The sequence below is a fragment of the Neofelis nebulosa genome, chromosome 1, assembly GCF_028018385.1.
Source record: "Neofelis nebulosa isolate mNeoNeb1 chromosome 1, mNeoNeb1.pri, whole genome shotgun sequence".
NCBI lineage: Eukaryota > Metazoa > Chordata > Mammalia > Carnivora > Felidae > Neofelis > Neofelis nebulosa.
Window position 1 is genome coordinate 98,555,037 of NC_080782.1, and position 18,783 is coordinate 98,573,819.

At 35.6% G+C, this 18,783-nt stretch overlaps 1 protein-coding gene across 7 annotated transcripts in view; it reads left to right on the plus strand.

The window, feature by feature from the left end:
- WDR41 (WD repeat domain 41) overlaps window positions 1-18,783 on the plus strand; it is a 201,572-nt gene that overhangs the window by 166,184 nt on the left and 16,605 nt on the right. For 5 of the 7 annotated variants that reach the window (XR_009261465.1, XM_058729069.1, XM_058729066.1 and 2 more), the window contains 5 exons: window positions 1,665-1,796; window positions 4,557-4,619; window positions 9,530-9,641; window positions 12,158-12,220; window positions 18,418-18,528. Coding sequence is in view for 6 of the 7 variants with exons in the window: in XM_058729069.1 (XP_058585052.1) it covers window positions 1,665-1,796; window positions 4,557-4,619; window positions 9,530-9,641; window positions 12,158-12,220; window positions 18,418-18,528 (481 nt within the window). In the remaining variant the exon portion in view is untranslated. The remainder of the gene's footprint in view (window positions 1-1,664; window positions 1,797-4,556; window positions 4,620-9,529; window positions 9,642-12,157; window positions 12,221-18,417; window positions 18,529-18,783) is intronic. The other 2 variants (XM_058729067.1, XM_058729070.1) reach the window with 2 other exon arrangements.

Below are 18,783 nucleotides of genomic sequence, written 5' to 3' on the forward strand. Positions count from 1 at the left end.
AAAAGACTAATTTTTGTTGTGTAAAATATTTAAGCTCCATCACATTTTTCCAGGACCTCTCTTCCTGATCCTTTGATGCTCAAATTATTCCCTTTTGAAGCATTTATCTTCTCACTGTTCATTTGGATTGGTATCTGGTCTGACTCTGTCAGATCCTTATTTTTCAATGGTTTTGCCCGTGATTAAAGCAATTATTTAGCATTATGTTTACCACATTCATGAAATACTGCAACCTTGGAACGATTTGCAGTTTGTTATGTATTTTTTTTTTTTGCATTCTCCAAATGATTTTATTTTATTTTATTTTATTTTTTTTACTGTCTTTTTTTTTTATTTTTTAATATATGAAATTTACTGTCAAATTGGTTTCCATACAACACCCAGTGCTCATCCCAAAAGGTGCCCTCCTCAATACCCATCACCCACCCTGCCCTCTCTCCCACCCCCCATCAACCCTCAGTTTGTTCTCAGTTTTTAACAGTCTCTTATGCTTTGGCTCTCTCCCACTCTAACCTCTTTTTTTTTTTTTTTTTTTTTTTTTTTTTCCTTCCCCTCCCCCATGGGTTTCTGTTACGTTTCTCAGGATCCACATAAGAGTGAAACCATATGGTATCTGTCTTTCTCTGTATGGCTTATTTCACTTAGCATCACACTAGACCACTTTCTCACACCATTCACAAAAATAAACTCAAAATGGATAAAGGACCTGAATGTGAGACAGGAAACCATCAAAACCTTAGAGGAGAAAGCAGGAAAAGACCTCTCTGACCTCAGCCGTAGCATTCTCTTACTCGGCACATCCCCAAAGGCAAGGGAATTAAAAGCAAAAGTGAATTACTGGGACCTTATGAAGATAAAAAGCTTCTGCACAGCAAAGGAAACAACCAACAAAACGAAAAGGCAACCAACGGAATGGGAAAAGATATTTGCAAATGACATATCGGACAAAGGGCTAGTATCCAAAATCTATAAAGAGCTCATCAAATTCCACACCCGAAAAACAAATAACCCAGTGAAGAAATGGGCAGAAAACATGAATAGACACTTCTCTAAAGAAGACATCCGGATGGCCAACAGGCACAGTTTGTTATATTTACTTAGGATTTTTATATGTTTACTACTTGGGAAAAATCAGTGGGATACTGATAGATGAAGACATTGGATGGGTAAGAATAGCTGTTGGTGTTAGAGATGGAGTGGAGACTGACTTTATGAACAGTTGATATATTATTGGATGTATATAGTGTATATATTGTGTTATCATGCTTTTATTTCCTTCAACATTTTAACTGTGGAGACTTAGATAACAAATACTTAAGGATAATGCAGACTCCCTATTTTTTTCTACTGATCATCTACTGATATTTTTATACTTGATTTACACAGGTCTTAAAACCATATAGGAAAATATTCTTTTAAATTTTCATATAAAATATGCTAGAATTTAGTATTTTCTATTAGCAAATAATTAAGATTATTTATGGCTACTCTTCCAGTACCTGTTTAGATTCTATTTGATTGCTTAAGGTTAAAGTATAACACCTAAGTAATTAAAAATGGAATTATGTATTTTGTATATGGTGATTTTTCTTAACATTGTCATTTAAGATTATTTAAGTTATGAATATAATATGAGCCTATTAAAATTTTTATTGGTATTTCAGACAGGAGAAAAACTTCTGGAACTTAATGGGCACACTCAGAAGATAACAGCCATTATTACATTTCCTTCCTTGGAAGTTTGTGAAGAAAAGAATCAACTGATCTTGACAGCCTCTGCTGATAGAACAGTTATTGTATCCTTAAATCTGGAAGAGAGTAAAATACCTATAGTGACCCAACGGACCAGTACCTACATTATTAGTTTTAGCCTTTTGGGGCTTGTCTGTACATTAATTTGAGCAAAAAATGATTTTGCTTTAGCCTTCATGATACACTTCTTAAAAGTATTAGGCAACTGAAAGTATTAGACTGGATATAGGTTAAAGGCTTATTATTGATGGAAACCGCATGACTAAAGTTCTTTCCAGAGTTAATATTATATCAAGTTATATAAAATGGAGAAATTGGGAGAATTTAGGCTTAAAAGTACTTATCTCCATTTGCTTTTCAATTTAGAGAAACAAAGATGAGTTGGACTGGAGAATAATTCACATTTTCCTATATACTGCATTGTACAGCAAAAGAAATGTAATGGCCCCAACCCATAAGAACTCTTTGAGCATCTGAGTCTGGCAGAAAAGTGAATTGCCATCTCCTCAGTGGTTAATATTAATATTTAGTGTTTAAAAGCAGTTTTAAAAGAGTAAATTATCTTCCCTCCATACTTTTAGGTAAAAATTTAAGGTATAACAGCAGTAATGTTTTATAGAGTGCTTGTGTGTGCTAGGCATTGTTCTGTTTAACATATATTACACATATTTTTACACATATTACCTATTACATATATTAGTCCATTTAATTCTTACAGTAAGTATTTTCTCATTTACAGATAAGAAAAGAGGCACAGAGAGGGTAATTAAGTAACTTGCCCCTAGGTCACACAGCCATTATAGGGCAGAAAGCAAGCAGTCTGACTGCAGAGTCAGAACTCTCAACCATTGTATAATACTGCCTTTATAAAAGATTTTCCTTAAACATTCCTTAAAATTCAGCCTTTAATATTTGTATGAGGAATTAGATTTAAGAAAGCCTTGATGGCCAGTTACTTATGGAAACTAATCTTTACTTATTTTTTTAAAAAGGTATCAAAGATTCGCTTTAAATCATCTGTGCTTATCTGAGAGTTCTGTTAAAAAATTTTCAAGCATTAGTGAAGTAAGTTTTGGAGTAAGTCCAAAGGAGTAGATGTTTCCTGGGCTTCTATACAACCAGGACAAACATTTTGACACACTGTAAATGAGCTCAAGTGATTTCTAGACACATTGTCAGTAGGTGAAAAAACTTCCAGGTACGATTTACATGTGGTAAACTATATTCTGTGGTGATGACAATATTGCATAAACAGTATTACTATGTATGTTTAGGTCAGTGTAACTTTATTAATACCGTTCTATTGAGGTAAATATTAGTTTAGGCACTAAAGCTTTTGCTTTTAGTATCAGTATAATCTCCAAAAATAGAATTTAAAATACTTTGTTTTAGAAAATTTTTTTCATGTTTGTTTATATTTGAGAGAGAGAGAGAGAGAGACAGAGCATGAGTGGGGGAGGGGGCAGAGAGAGAGGGAGACACAGAATCCGAAGCAGTCTCCAGGCTCTGAGCTGTCAGCACAGAGCCCAGTGCGGGCCTTGAACTCACAGACCGTAAATCGTGACCTAAGCTGAAGTCGGAGGCTTAACCAACTGAGGTGCCCAGGCACCCCTAAAATACTTTGTTTTTATTAGACCATTCCTAAGGTACTATAATAATATTTAGAGGCACTTACTGAATTATTATAGTACAGGAATGAGTAGCTGAGACAGTATCAGCATGAACTTGTAAATAATGGTATAGAGTCATTTGCTTCACATAATGAATTTTCTTGTTAAAAATCCAGTTCCAGGGGCGCCTGGGTGGCTCAACTGGTTAAGCGTCCGACTTCGGCTCAGGTCATGATCTCACGGTTTGTGAGTTCGAGCCCCGCGTCAGGCTCTGGGCTGACAGCTCAGAGCCTGGAGCCTGTTTCGGATTCTGTGTCTCCCTCTCTCTGACCCTCCCCCATTCATGCTCTGTCTCTCTCTGTCTCAAAAATAAATAAACCTTAAAAAAAATTAAAAAAAAAAAAATCCAGTTCCAGGCTGTTTGAGTCTCCACTGTTAACAAACTTCATTAAATGCTGAAGGTAAATTTTTAATTTTTGTCAGGTAATAGTCTTAACAGTCTATCCATACACATATGTTGTGTATGTATATGTGTGTGTGTGTGTGTGTGTGTGTGTGTGTCTGTGTGTGTGTATATACATGAATGTCTATATGTAAACGTGTGCTCAGACATGGTGTAGAATGTATATGTTACCATAGGAAGTGGGATAAAAAATTTGAAAATGGTTATACTCCTTAAGTCAAACTAACCTTGGACACTCATAGAAGGTCCTCTAATTATTTTAAGAATGTGTACAAGTAATACACTGTTACTGGCTTTTGTCAATCAGTACAATAGTTGTAAACATGCCACGCATGTTGAAGGAGCTTTCAGTAAGAATTAATGGAACTGGTTGTTTTTAGTGTAAATACTTTATGTTGAGCGTTTATTAAATCATGGTGGACTATTTTGGAGAAAACACTTGGAATATTTAATGCCTATAAATATTGAGTATTCAGATCATTCATTCCTTGACATTTTCTGATAGTTTGGTAGTAAAATTTACCTCAAACATATTTTAGATTATAAGCTTGATATGCTGAGTTGATAATTCATTATATGAATTAATTTTAGTAACAGTATAGATGGTAAATATACTTTAAAGATTTTTTTTAACTAAGAGTATAACATTTGTGATTTAATTATTAGAAAACTTATCTCTTAATTTAGATTTTAATGTTTTACTTAGAAATTATTTCTTAACATAAGTTTAGGTATGGGATTGTGATACCGGCAGACAAGTTCAGAAAGTATCATGCTTCCAGTCTACTGTAAAGGTAAAATCTTACGCTGATATTTTATGGTAATTATCTTTTTTTCTCAGCAAAAATCTTCAATAAGTAGATGAAGTTACTTTTGTAGGTTTTAAGAATTATTTCTTCTATACATACTTATAGTCATTTGATTCTTGGAAGACTAGATTTTGAGGGAGCATATAAAATGTTGGAATGTTTGAATTTGGAACTAGATCAAGGGGTGAATATATAGCAAGATAAGGAAAAGGTTAGTACCTAGTATGTTTTTGTAGGTAATTCTAGGAAGACATACTAGTTGTAGAATGACTATAGCAGTAGGTAGTCTGTTTTCTTTACACTTTGAACTAAAAACATGGATTTATTTGTCCTTCATTCTCTGCCTTTTATAAGGTCCTGAAGATAAGACATTATCAATTACTTAATTCCAAAGAACTGTCATATGGCTAATTGGCTGTTACTATTAGGTTCACTGATTTTACAAACAAATAATAATTGCAACTTATTACATGATAGGAACTCTGCCACATGTTGGAGAAACAAATTTGGAGAAGACTTGGTTATTTGGATTCCTACAGAAGAAATTCTTAGGTCTTCTTAGAAAGTGTGTCTGTTTTTCAATAATGTCAGCAAATGTGGTGGAAAGGGTCTTCTAGAATGAGATGTTTCCTTGTTTTATTTTTTAAAAGCTTTTATTTATTTATTTTGAAAGAGAGAGCAGGGAGGGGCAGAGAGAGTGGGGGAGAGAGAATCCCAAGCAGGTTCCACACTGTCAGTGCAGAGCCTGATATGGGGCTTGAACTCATTAACCCATGAGACCAGGACCGGAGCTGAAATCAAAAGTTGGATGCTTAACCAAGTGAGCCACCCAGGTGTCTCACCTTATTTGTTTTAAAGATACCTTGTCTCTTTATTTCTTTAAAATACCTTAAAAATATTTTTGCTAGTTGAGGCTATTAGGTTTCAAGTGAAAATACATGAATTGAAAGAATAGGGAACAGGAAAACTGGAGAAAATTTTGGTATATTTTGGACAAATTCTTTGGGTGAACTGTTTCATGAACTGTTTATAGGAACTGATCATGAAAAAGTATCTTATTTATTTTTTAAAGAGGTTTTACTATAATGCTAGTCAGCTAGATAGTTGTATATACTCCTGCTGTGATGTTTCTCATAAGAGATTGTTTAAAAGTATCATTTCACTCACTTCATTTCAGTGGTTCAATTCTTTAACAGATAATTTATCAAAGAAATTCAGATCCCTAATAAATATAAGAAATGCTATTATTTATTTTTTGAGCTAGTAGTTTTTATAAGGGTTTGTATTAGCAAGGAAGTGGTGAAATTAGCATTTTTATTAAATTGATGATATTCCTAGCAGACAGTTTGGCATTATTAATGAAAATTTTAAATGATTACATGAATTGACCCAGAGACTCTACTTACAGAAAACTCTTTAAAGGAAAAAAAAAAAAAAAACTTGGGCAGAGATTTATGAACAGAAATGTATATTGCAAATATATTTCATAAATGTATGATTGGCAGTATCCTAAATATCTTACAGGAAAATAGTTAAATTATGGTAGATACATATGCTAGAAGTGGTATTGAGAGAATTCATAAGAAGTTTGGAAAATTCTGATAAGATATTAAGTAGCAGAAGAAGTATATTATCCTTAACAAAATACTAGCAATCCAAATCAGCAACATATAAAAACATTCTGCACTATGACCAGATAAGACTTATCCCAGTTTAACATCGGAAAAATCAGTAACTATAACATACTACAGTAAGAGTAAAGGACAAAAAACATACGATCATCTAAATCGATGCACAGAAAGCATTTGACAGACAGCACCCTCTCATGGTAAAAGTAGTCAACAAAATAAGAATAGAGAACTTCCTCAGTCTGATAAAGGGAATTTATGAAACCCCTGGAGCTAATATCATATTAATGGTGAAAGACTGACTGAATACTTTTCCTCCTGAGATCAGGAATAAAACAAGGACGGTATTCAGTGTTATAGGCAATAAAAAAGAAATAATGGGCATCCATATTGGAAAGGAAGAAATAAAACTATATCTACAAGTGACATGATCTATATACTAAATCTTAAATTCATAACCAAACTATTGGAGCTAATAAATGGATTTAGTAAAGTTTCAGTATACGATATCAATATACAAAAATTAACTGTATTCTTCTACACCAAAAATGAACATCCAAAAATGAAATGAATTTACAGTAGCATCCAAAAGAATACAATACTTAGAAACAAAGAAGAAACATGAGAGTTGTACATTAAAAACTACAAAATAGTTTTTGAAAGAAACTAAAAATCTAGACATGAAAGTCATTCCATATTCATGGATCAAGTTGAATATTGTTAAGATTGCAGCACTACCCAAAATTACCTGCAGATTGGACACAGTCTCCATCAAAATCCCAGCAAGCTTCCCCTCCTCACCCTCACCCCTGCACCCAGAAATTGACAAACCAGTCTTCAAATTCAAAGCATTTCTTTTTATTTTTAATGCTTATTTATTTATCTTGAGAGAGGGAGAGAGGAAATTTAGCGTGTGAGCAGGGGAGGGGCAGAGAGAATCCCAAGCAGACTGTGTGCTGTCAGCACAGATCTGATGCAGGACTTGAACCCACAAACAAACTGTGAGATTGTGACATGAGCCAAAATCAAGAGTTGGACGCTTAACTAGCCACTCCGGTGCCCCAGGATCCTCAAATTTGTATAGAAGTGCAAAGGACCCCAGAAATAGCTAAAACAGTTTTGAGAATTAAGAGCCAATGTACAAGAGTTAAACTTCCCAATTTCACAATTTACTACAAAGTTCAATAATCAAGACGTGTGGTTCTGCATAAGGATAGACATACAGATGAATGGAATACATTTCCAAATCCAGATATAAAACCTCACTTATGTGGTTAATTTCCAACCAGGATGCCAGGTCTTTTCAAAAAGAGCAAGAATAGTCTCTTCAACAAATAATTCTGGGTCAACTGGATATCCTTATACAAAATAATGAATTTGGATCCCTACTTCATGCCATATATAAAAATTCAAAATAGATCAAAGGTCAAAATTTAAGAGCTAAAACTATAAAACTCTTGGAACAAATATGGGAGTAAATATTTGTGATCTTGGGATAAGGATCTTGAATATGACACCAGAAATACAGTAACAAAAGAAAAAAAGTGATAAATTGGATTTCATCAAAATGAAAAGCCTTAATACTTTTAAGGACACTATCAAGAAGGTGAGAAGACAACCCAACACATAGGGTGTGAGAAAATACTTGTGAATTATATATCTGATAAGGAACTTGTATCCTGAATATATAAAGAACTCTTAAAACAGCAATAAAGGGGCACTGGAGTGGCTCAATCGTTTAAAGAGTCTGACTCTATCTCGGCTCAGGTCATGATCTCACAGTTCATGAGATCAAGCCCCACATCAGGCTCTGTGTTGACAGCATACAGCCTACTTGGGATTGTCTCTCTCCCTCTCCACCCCCCCCCCCAACTCATGCACATGTGTGGTCAATCAAAATAAATAAACTTAAACCCCTCAACAATAAAAACACAAGTAACCCAGTTAAAAGTAGACAATTTGAAAGACATTTACCCAAAGAAATATACAGATGGTCAATAAGCATGTAAAAAGCTCAACATCATTAGTTATTAGAGAAATGCAAGTCAAAACCATAATATAATACTATTTCACTTACACTAGAGGGCAGTAACGTGTTGATAAGGATGTGGAGACAATGGAACCGTCACACATTGCTGGTGGAATTGTAAAATGGTAGAGCTGCCTTAAAGAGTTATCATTTGGCCCAATAGTCTCACTCCTGGGTATTCCTATTTCATTGTCAAGAGAAATGAAAATGTATGTCCACACAAAAATTTGTACATGATGAATGTTCATGGCACCACTGTACATAATAATCCAAAAGTGGAAATATCCTAAATGTCTTCCAGCTGAGAATGGACACATGTGCTATATCCACACAATGGAATATTATTCAGCAATGAAAGGGAGCAAAATAATGATACATTAAATATTCAGAAATTAGGGTAGGGATTCTTAAAATAGAAACTGCCTTATTTTCAACCCTTTTTATTCCAGTAGTTTTAAAAGCTAAGCTTGGACAAGACTATCAGAATCTTTTCCTTTTCTTGTTTATTCTTCTCCCTCACTCTTGTCCTTTTATTCAATCAGAGTCTTGAGTGGGAGGAGTATGATTAAAGGTGTGGACTTTAAAGTACTGTTAAAGGTAAAGGAGTTCTATAGACTTGAAATACTCATTTTCCTAAATGAATTAGGAGGTATTGATTTGAGAGTTACATAAAAACTAAGGTCATATATTCAGTTTTATTTTAAAGGAAGTTTAAGCCTTGTGTGTTATCTATTACCGAGTAACAAATTACCTCAAAACTTAGTTGCTTAAAACAATAAATATTATCTTACAGTGTTTGTAGTCAGAAATAAAGAGCAGCTTAGCAGTTCTGGCTCAGTATGTATTATGAGGTTGCTGTCATCTGAAGGCTTGACTGGGGTTGGAGGTTCCTAGGGGACTCATATGATTGGTAAGTTAGTGCTGGCTGTTGTCCAGGGGTCTTACTTTTTTGCATGTGCATCTTTCTCCATGTGGCTGCTTGTGTGTTTGCCCTAGAGTGATTCGAGAGAGCAAGGAGGAAGCCACCTTGTCATTTATGATTTAATCTTGCAAGTCACACACCGTCTCTTCTGCTATATTCTCTTCATTAGAGGCCACTTAGTAGAGTCCACACTCAAGGGTGGGAAACTTAAACTCCACCTTTTCAAGAGAATGGTTTCACAGAACTTGTGGACATATTTAAAAACCACCAATGAATGCTTGAAATTCTAAACTGATATTTCAAATGAATTTTTCAGTGCTTAATTGTTCTTCAGAGACTAGATATTTGGCTCTCTGGTGGGAATGACCTATGTGTGTGGAACCGAAAATTAGATCTCCTATGTAAAACCAGCCACCTTTCTGATACAGGTAAGAAATCAAATCAATGTAATTATGAACCATGATTGATATTCTTTAAAAGACATAATGAATCTTCGAAGAGACTTCCTATGAATACCTCTGTATTCATTAATTAATATAGGGGTTTTTCTTTTCAGTTCTGAATATATCATGTAACCTTATTTCTCCAGTTTGATGGTTGTATAAAATATATTTCTATCCCAGATTGGAGGGAGAAGCCTCCCCCACCCACCTTTTGTCTTCACCTCCCCTTATAACAGAATTTCTCAAAAGTGGTCAAGAAAAACTTTGATTTATACTCTTGGTCTGCGTTCCTAAACTGAGTTAGATGAGCACATTGATACATGGAATTACACCTTTCCAACTTTATAATAGAGTTTTCTTCTTTATTTGTGGGGCCATTGGATTTTGAATAGATTCCAAAGGATGACCTCATTTTACAATTGGTTTTACTAGAAAGTCCATGCATTGTACAAACTTACTAATAAAGTTCAGAATTTGGTTAATATTTTTGGTTTTAAGAAAAGAAAATCAGTTTGACTTCTGATACCAAGGATCTTAAACAATAAAATAATAAATTATTCAGAGTAAAAATATTTAAGTATAAATGAGAAAATTTAAAGAATAACCTTGAAGTTATGTGATATACTGTTAACTATGTTTGTTTCTAAAAGTAACCAATAAACCCATTGACATCCTAGAAAGAATATTATTAAGCATATTGATACTGTAAAGGTAGCAGGAGCCTTGTGAATTGAATTTACAGTTCACAATTGGAACTAACTTATCTCCACAAAGATACTAAACCAGAAAAGTAATGTCATGTCTTAACAAAACTAAATCACTATGTTTCTAGGATTTTCAGTTTTACCTTTCAATTCAATGTTTGATCACTAGTAATGTTGGTAGTATCTAGATTGTATTTTCATGTTTCCTGTTATCATGAGTTATATCTCTTTATTTACACGTATATTTTCCTTTCTGTTTCTTACACTAGCCTGTGGTTACCTGTGAATTTTATTCCATGAATTATTAGTAACTATGTTATGAAATAATGAAATAAGGACTAACAAGAATATTTTGTCTGATAATGGAAATTACCTGTTATTGTAGTCTCCCTTTTGCAAGTTATCTTTGAGAACTATTAAGTAATCATAGTATTGTCCTATTTATCAGTGTCTCAAGAGATAGTGGAAATCTTTGAGAAAATCTGTTAGAAACCTTTGAGAAGGCTATCAGTTATTATTGGTGAGCCTTTTGTGATTTGGGTTTTCCAAATTACCAGATGCCATTGAGTTAGCCGTGCTGTTAGACCTTTATGTCATGAAGCTCCTTTCATGAGGCTTGCTTGATTTTTGGCTAGCAAGGCTTAAAAATTATGGTCTCTCTACAACCATTTCATGATTCAGCTATAAAAAGATACTCAGAATTCTATCTTTATATCTTTTCGATCTAACAGAAGGAGAATCAGAACTCGTTTCCAGATTCAACGTTGAATATGCAGCAGACCCCTTCGTCCTATTTTTCCTAGCGGAATATGCTAACATTATCATATTAAATATTCTCACAACAATCCTATTCTTTGGAGGATTTCACAACCCATATATACCAGAACTATGTACCGTTAACTTTACCGTCAAAACCCTATTCCTAACATTCACTTTCCTATGAATTTGAGCATCCTACCCATGATTCCGATATGACCAAGTCATATGTCTTCCAAGAAAAAATTTCCTACCCCTCACTCTAGCCATATGTATGTGATGTGTATCCTTGCCCATCATCACAGCAAGCATTCCACCCCAAACATAAGAAATATGTGTGAAAAAAGAGTTACTTTGATAGAGTAAATAATAGAGGTTTAAATCCTCTTATTTCTAGAATTCTAGGACTCGAACTTAATCCTAAGAATTTAGAAGTCTTCGTGCTACCATATTATGCCATATTCTACAGTAAGGTCAGCTAAATAAGCTATCGGACCCATACCCAGAAAATGTTGGTTTATATCCTTCCCGTAGTAATTAAACCCCCATTCTCATTATTATTATATCAACACATCTCAGGAGCCATAATTGTGATAACAAGCTCCCACTGACTAATAATCTGAATTGGCTTCAGAATAAACATACTAGCTATTATCCCCATTCTTATAAAAAAAAATATAACCCACAAGCCATCGAAGCATCCACATAATATTTTCTTTATATCTTCTTTGAGCTAGTCATCTTGAAAATGGTGATTATCTTTAGGGATTCCTGGTTAAAAAAAGTTGACCATAATAGTGAAAGTGTCAACAGAGCATATCCTACCTTTAGTAAATCTGCATCTTCTTTAGGTCTCTAATACTTATCACAGACTCATTTTCCGTGTGCAGGTGAGCAGGGAACCATGATGTAGTATATTGTGTGTGCTTTATTGTTACAACCCTTTTATGGGAAATAACTGGCATAAATCTGAAAATGTTTTTATTTTTCATATAATCTTTGAAGAAAATAATTTGACCTTTGTCATATATATTTTTGAAGGGATCAGTGCTTTGATTGAAATACCTAAGAACTGTGTTGTGGCAGCAGTTGGCAAAGAACTGAGTGAGTATGACTCTTTTTCTTTTATTTTCTTTTTAAGAAAATTTAAAACTAGACTTGTATACACATTTTAGAAAGACAAGTTTTTTATTTAAGGGACATCTACCCCTGCCCACGTCTTGACCTGCGATTGTTGGAAGCGATGTGGAGACTGAGACATTTTCAAGATGTTAGGTCAGTTTTTGTACTGTGCTTGGTCTAACATAGCCAAGTGGGGCATGGTAACCCCATATGTCTGAGGCCAGAGAAAGCCGTTTACATTCCACAGTTCTGTCTGCTCCTGATCCATAGTCCTACACTTAGCAAAAATACTGACCACAGAAAGCAGCTATCAGCATTCTGGAAACTAAAAACTTGATTTGGACGGGTTGGAGGATGATTACTGTGGGAAGCCACTAAGGCAAAAACTGTGGTGTTTTTGGCTCGGGAAGCCAGAGTGGGTCCCATTTTCTTGGGAAGAGTTTCTGCCATTTCCTTCAGAGTGGTGGGATAGCAGAGAGAGGGGGTGGCAAGAGGAATTTTGTAAATTTATTAATTGATTATAAATTTGCTGTTTGAAGGCTATTTGGCTGGTGATGGTTAGCTAACCCATTTACTGCCATGGAGCCCATAGTAAAAAATAAAGTCTCTTGTTCCTACTGCCTTTTGAATAGAATTGGGGTGCTGAGAAGTAATAGAGTAAGCATGCTTCTTCAAGACTCCTTATTTCTTGAAGAATTTTTCTAATGTATCCCAGAGAGCATATGATGTTGCTTGTGCTACTTTCTTTTTTTTTTTTTTCAATATATGAAGTTTATTGTCAAATTGGTTTCCATACAACACCCAGTGCTCCAAAAGGTGCCCTCCTCAATACCCATCGCCCACCCTCCCCTCCCTCCCACTCCCCCATCAACCCTCAGTTTGTTCTCAGTTTTTAAGAGTCTCTTATGCTTTGGCTCTCTCCCACTCTAACCTCTTTTTTTTTTTTTTTCTTCCCCTCCCCGATGAGTTTCTGTTAAGTTTCTCAGGATCCACATAAGAGGGAAAACATATGGTATCTGTCTTTCTCTGTATGGCTTATTTCACTTAGCATCACACTCTCCAGTTCCATCCATGTTGCTACAAAGGGTCATATTTCATTCTTTCTTATTGCCACGTAGTACTCCATTGTGTATATAAACCACAATTTCTTTATCCATTCATCAGTTGATGGACATTTAGGCTCTTTCCATAATTTGGCTATTGTTGAGAGTACTGCTATAAACATTGGGGTACAAGTGCCCCTGTGCATCAGTACTCCTGTATCCCTTGGGTAAATTCCTAGCAGTGCTATTGCTGGGTCATAGGGTAGGTCTATTTTTAATTTTCTGAGGAACCTCCACACTGTTTTCCAGAGTGGCTGCACCAATTTGCATTCCCACCAACAGTGCAAAAGGGTTCCCGTTTCTCCACATCCTCTCCAGCATCTATAGTCTCCTGATTTCTTCATTTTGGCCACTCTGACTGGCGTGAGGTGATATCTGAGTGTGGTTTTGATTTGTATTTCCCTGATGAGGAGCGACGTTGAGCTTCTTTTCATGTGCCTGTTGGCCATCCGGATGTCTTCTTTAGAGAAGTGTCTATTCATGTTTTCTGCCCATTTCTTCACTGGGTTATTTGTTTTTCGGGTGTGGAGTTTGGTGAGCTCTGTATAGATTTTGGATACTAGCCCTTTGTCCGATATGTCATTTGCAAATATCTTTTCCCATTCCGTTGGTTGCCTTTTAGTTTTGTTGGTTGTTTCCTTTGCTGTGCAGAAGCTTTTTATCTTCATAAGGTCCCAGTAGTTCATTTTTGCTTTTAATTCCCTTGTCTTTGGGGATGTGTCAAGTAAGAAATTGCTACGGCTGAGGTCAGAGAGGTCTTTTCCTGCTTTCTCCTCTAAGGTTTTGATGGTTTCCTGTCTCACATTCAGGTCCTTAATCCATTTTGAGTTTATTTTTGTGAATGGTGTGAGAAAGTGGTCTAGTTTCAACCTTCTGCATGTTGCTGTCCACTTCTCCCAGCACCATTTGTTAAAGAGACTGTCTTTTTTCCATTGGATGTTCTTTCCTGCTTTGTCAAAGATTAGTCAGCCATACGTTTGTGGGTCTAGTTCTGGGGTTTCTATTCTATTCCATTGGTCTATGTGTCTGTTTTTGTGCCATGTGCTACTTTCTCCATAGGCCAGATATGAGATTTGCTGTTACCATCAGTTGGCATATTTGCAAATGCCAGTAAGACATGGGCTAATTGTTTACCATTTATTAACTGCTGTTTGCAGACTCCATGGCTTTGCAGCCAAGTTTCACTTTCTTCATCTGACCTTGCCATGTGTAATCATGTCAGAGAAGTAATTTTCTAAACACTGTGCTTATCACCCTTTTTTTCCATAGAGTAGTTTCAAAAGGTATTAGAATTTTTGCTTAGTTTATTTTCTCTTCCTTGCAGAAATTTAGTTTTCTCATGTTTTTGATCAAGCTGGAAAGAAGCTTAGCTTTTCCCTGGCTTTCTCCTCTTGTAGTGAGCCAGTCACTTTGAGTTTTGCTGATTTTACTGCTAACTCAGTGGTTCTCAGATTTTAGTGTGCATTAAAATGACTTGAATGGTTTGTTAAAAAACACACATTACTCGGTCTTACCCCTAGAGTTTCTGATTCAGTGGGTCTGGAGTATGGTCCGAGTTTCTGCATTTCTAACAGGTGTTTTGGTGGTGCTAGGGTTGCTGGCCTGTAGGCTGTACTTTGAGGACTCCTGCCTTAAGTACTTTGATTCTCTTCTTTCCGTCTCACTACTGTTGCTCAGTTCAGGCTCTCATCTCCCCTCTTGCCTGTTCTGTTGTGCTAACCTCCGTACTTTATCTTCCTTCCTCTACTGTAGTGCTTCTCCATTGCCTTCTCCTCCTCTAGGTTAGGGCTTCTCTGATACATTTCCCAGGAGGTGCTAGGGGTGATCTCTCTAAAAGGCAGGCTACTCCCCTGCTTCCTTTGTCTATAGCAGTCATTTCTAGACTCTCAAATTTCTGACTCGTATGATAGTTCATCTTTTTGGAGATCAACTGAGAGTTGCCAAATTTGTATTTTACTTAGTAAAATCATTAAATACAAAAAAAAAGCTATCATTTACCATCATCATTTTGTAAAAATTACTTTTTTTAAAAAATTTTTTTTTTTAACGTTTATTTATTTTTGAGACAGAGAGAGAGAGAGACAGAGCATGAACGGGGGAGGAGCAGAGAGAGAGGGAGACACAGAATTGGAAGCAGGCTCCAGGCTCTGAGCCATCAGCCCAGAGCCCGATGCGGGGCTCGAACTCACGGACCGTGAGATCGTGAGATCGTGACCTGAGCTGAAGTGGGACGCTTAACCGACTGAGCCACCCAGGCGCCCTTAAAAATTACTTTTTAATAAAAAAGTATGAAAAATGTGATCTCAGCAAAGAATAGGACTTTAAACTGAATATATTTTTGTACAAAATGTATGTGGCCCTTATTTTTTCTCATTTTTGCCTTACATGAATGACATCTTTGCTCCGGGGGACCAATATAAGACCACCAGTAAGATAAAGTCTAGACTTTTCAGCAGATCACATCCACTTCTTTATTCTCTTCCTCCTCTCTCCTCTGAGTCCTGTATCATGTGTTTGTCAAAACTGAATTGCCCTGGGTTCTCCCACCTGAGGTGTTTCTCACCTCTTTGCCTTCATTTCTCCAGTCACTCTGTATCAGGTCTTTGCCCCCTACTCATTGTCCTCTTTGATGTTGCTAATTCCTACTTACTCTTTAGGAGTTCCAGAATGACATTTTTTTGAGGCTGAAGGCTTGCTTACCTATCCTCTCTGCTCCTAAAAGTTTTTCTTCTGTGTTCTCATAATCTCTTATGTGTCATTTCACTTACTACTTAAAAAAAAAAAAAAAAAACTTCTCTTTGCTATTTGTTCTTTCCTTGCCCTTCCCTTGCAGAATGTGAGCTCCTTGACAACTAGAGCTTTTTATTCACCTTTCTGTTAAAAGATGGGAGATTTTTATTGAATGAATGAGTAATTGAGTCAATTCATTTATGTGGTAATAAAAGTATTACTAATGCCTCAACAGAAGTTAGAATATCATGTAAAAAAAAAGGAAGAAATGAGAATTGGTTATATTCAGAAAATAATTTGTAAAAAATATGTATTCTTAAAAACAAGGTTTTGCATTTTATTAGTTTCATTATAAAATATAGTGCCATTTTTCCTTACATAAAAATACATTTCATTCTCATAAATAGAGTGTCTTTTCTATTTCCAAGACCAAGCTTGTGCCCATTTCCTTGGTTTTATTTATTTATTTTTTTAATTTTTTTTCAACGTTTTTTATTTATTTTTGGGACAGAGAGAGACAGAGCATGAACAGGGGAGGTGCAGAGAGAGGGAGACACAGAATCGGAAACAGGCTCCAGGCTCCGAGCCATCAGCCCAGAGCCTGACGCGGGGCTCAAACTCACGGACCGCGAGATCGTGACCTGGCTGAAGTCGGACGCTTAACCGACTGCGCCACCCAGGCGCCCCCATTTCCTTGGTTTTAAATGTTCCATACTAATTTCTCTTTTTCTATGTGAGGCCAGGCTACTTTCACCATGAAATACAGTTTGTGAGTACCCATGTGACTGTGAGGCTAATCAGCAAGGCTGTCAGCTCTGACACCTCATCTTGGTTCAGAAAACCAGGCTTTGTTCTTAACCCTTTTTTAGAATTCACTACTCCTTCTCTTTTGTCTTAGGATCTAACTTATATTTGTTTTATTTCCTTGAAGTTACTACATAGGTGACCCTATGAATACTTGTCTGTTGGGGCCATATTTATGGATTCACTGAACAGTTTCACGTTATCTCCAGTACTTGGTAGTTCTTTGTGGAAGCCTCCTTTGTAAGGTTTTTTTGTCCGTATCTGAGGTTACTTTTTGTTAGTTTGATTAAATAATACATTGCCCATTATTCCACATTCCCAATCTCAAGATCATTTAGTAGTATTCCAACTATAAGTAGAATTTTTACACAAGTTTGACAGGTATCAGGAAGAGTTCTTTTATTTAATGAAAGACCTTCTTTTGCCAGCCACAGTTTGAATGTGAACGGCTGTCAGGATGAAATAACTTTTTCTAGAGATTCATCAGTTGGTAAAATATTATCCAGAGAGGTACAAAGGAATGTGGTATGACCCATTTTCCAGAGAGGAATGTAAAAAAAAAAAAAAAAAAAAAAAAGAGACTTTAGTAATTAGCCACCACCTGGAAAGGATCTGACTTCTGAGACCTTCCCACTTCTCAGATATTAGTGATCCTAATCTGTGAGCATCCATAGTACTTGGTACATTGGCTTATTTCTAGCCCTTAATACATTGATTATAAGCTTGTTTATAAGTCTCACTCCCACTCTAGAATGCATTTCAGGGCAGTGATTGGGCCTTATTCACATTTAATATCTAAGTTGCTGGAACATAAAAGATATTTAGTAAATGTTGATAGAATCACTCCTGTTGATTTGATTTTTGGTTTTCTGTATTGATTAAAGTTAGGATTTATACAAGTTTAAATAAAACTATTTGTTAATGTCAGACAGTGAGTAAAGCAACACATTGAACATCTCTTATAGTCAAAAGTATAGTAAAGCAACACATTGAATATTGACATAGGAAAATTATAAGGCATGTTCTCAGAGAACATATAATTTAATAGTTTACACCTAATATAAGGAAAAGTTAAAAAAAATAGCTTCTCATGTCTTTACTGAGTTGAAGTTAAACATGAATTTGTAGCTTATTTTGTAGCAGTGCATACTGACCTGAGAACATGAGTAGAGAATGATGATGATGGAGATGACTCTGGAATGTGGACCAGTCACTGACCAAGGAGAGAGGGAGGCACGTTAGCCAGACATGCCCTGAAGCCCCAGAGAAGATGGGGATTTCTGGTTGGTAATGGGTTTAGAAGAGTTTCAATAAAAGAACACTTGTAAAGACACACTTATTTGGGATTTTAGTAGATCATCTGAAATATTTCAAGCATTTGAAAGAAATACTGTGGTATGAATAAGGCTTTCTTTGGAGTTGGGTTTTTCAATATTTTAGATCTTTCTCACTTAATGAAATACTAGCTTTTTTTCCCCACCAGAAATAGAATTCCATCTTCTTTGACCATTTTAATAAAATCATATCTGTATTTTCATTTAGTAATTTTCAGGTTGGTGACACCAACGGGAGAATCACTGGAATGGGATATTCTTGAAATTAAGCGCCTCCTTGATCACCAGGATAATATTCTCTCCTTGGTTAACATCAATGGTAAGCTTACTGTGTATTTGTTTATATTATGTAAAATTTTGCACTTGTTGACAGAACTTTGGTCTTATTTTGTTCTAGAGTTCTGTAATTGCCATCATTAAAATAATGCTTTAGACTAGTACAGGTCAGCAGTCTAATATACTGTGGGGTTTATTCCAGAATTGATCAAGTTTTATAGATAGGTCTAAGATATAGGTCCAGGAAGAATAGAGTGGGGCAGAGAAAAAAGATGATGGGGGGAGCATAATTATCCCA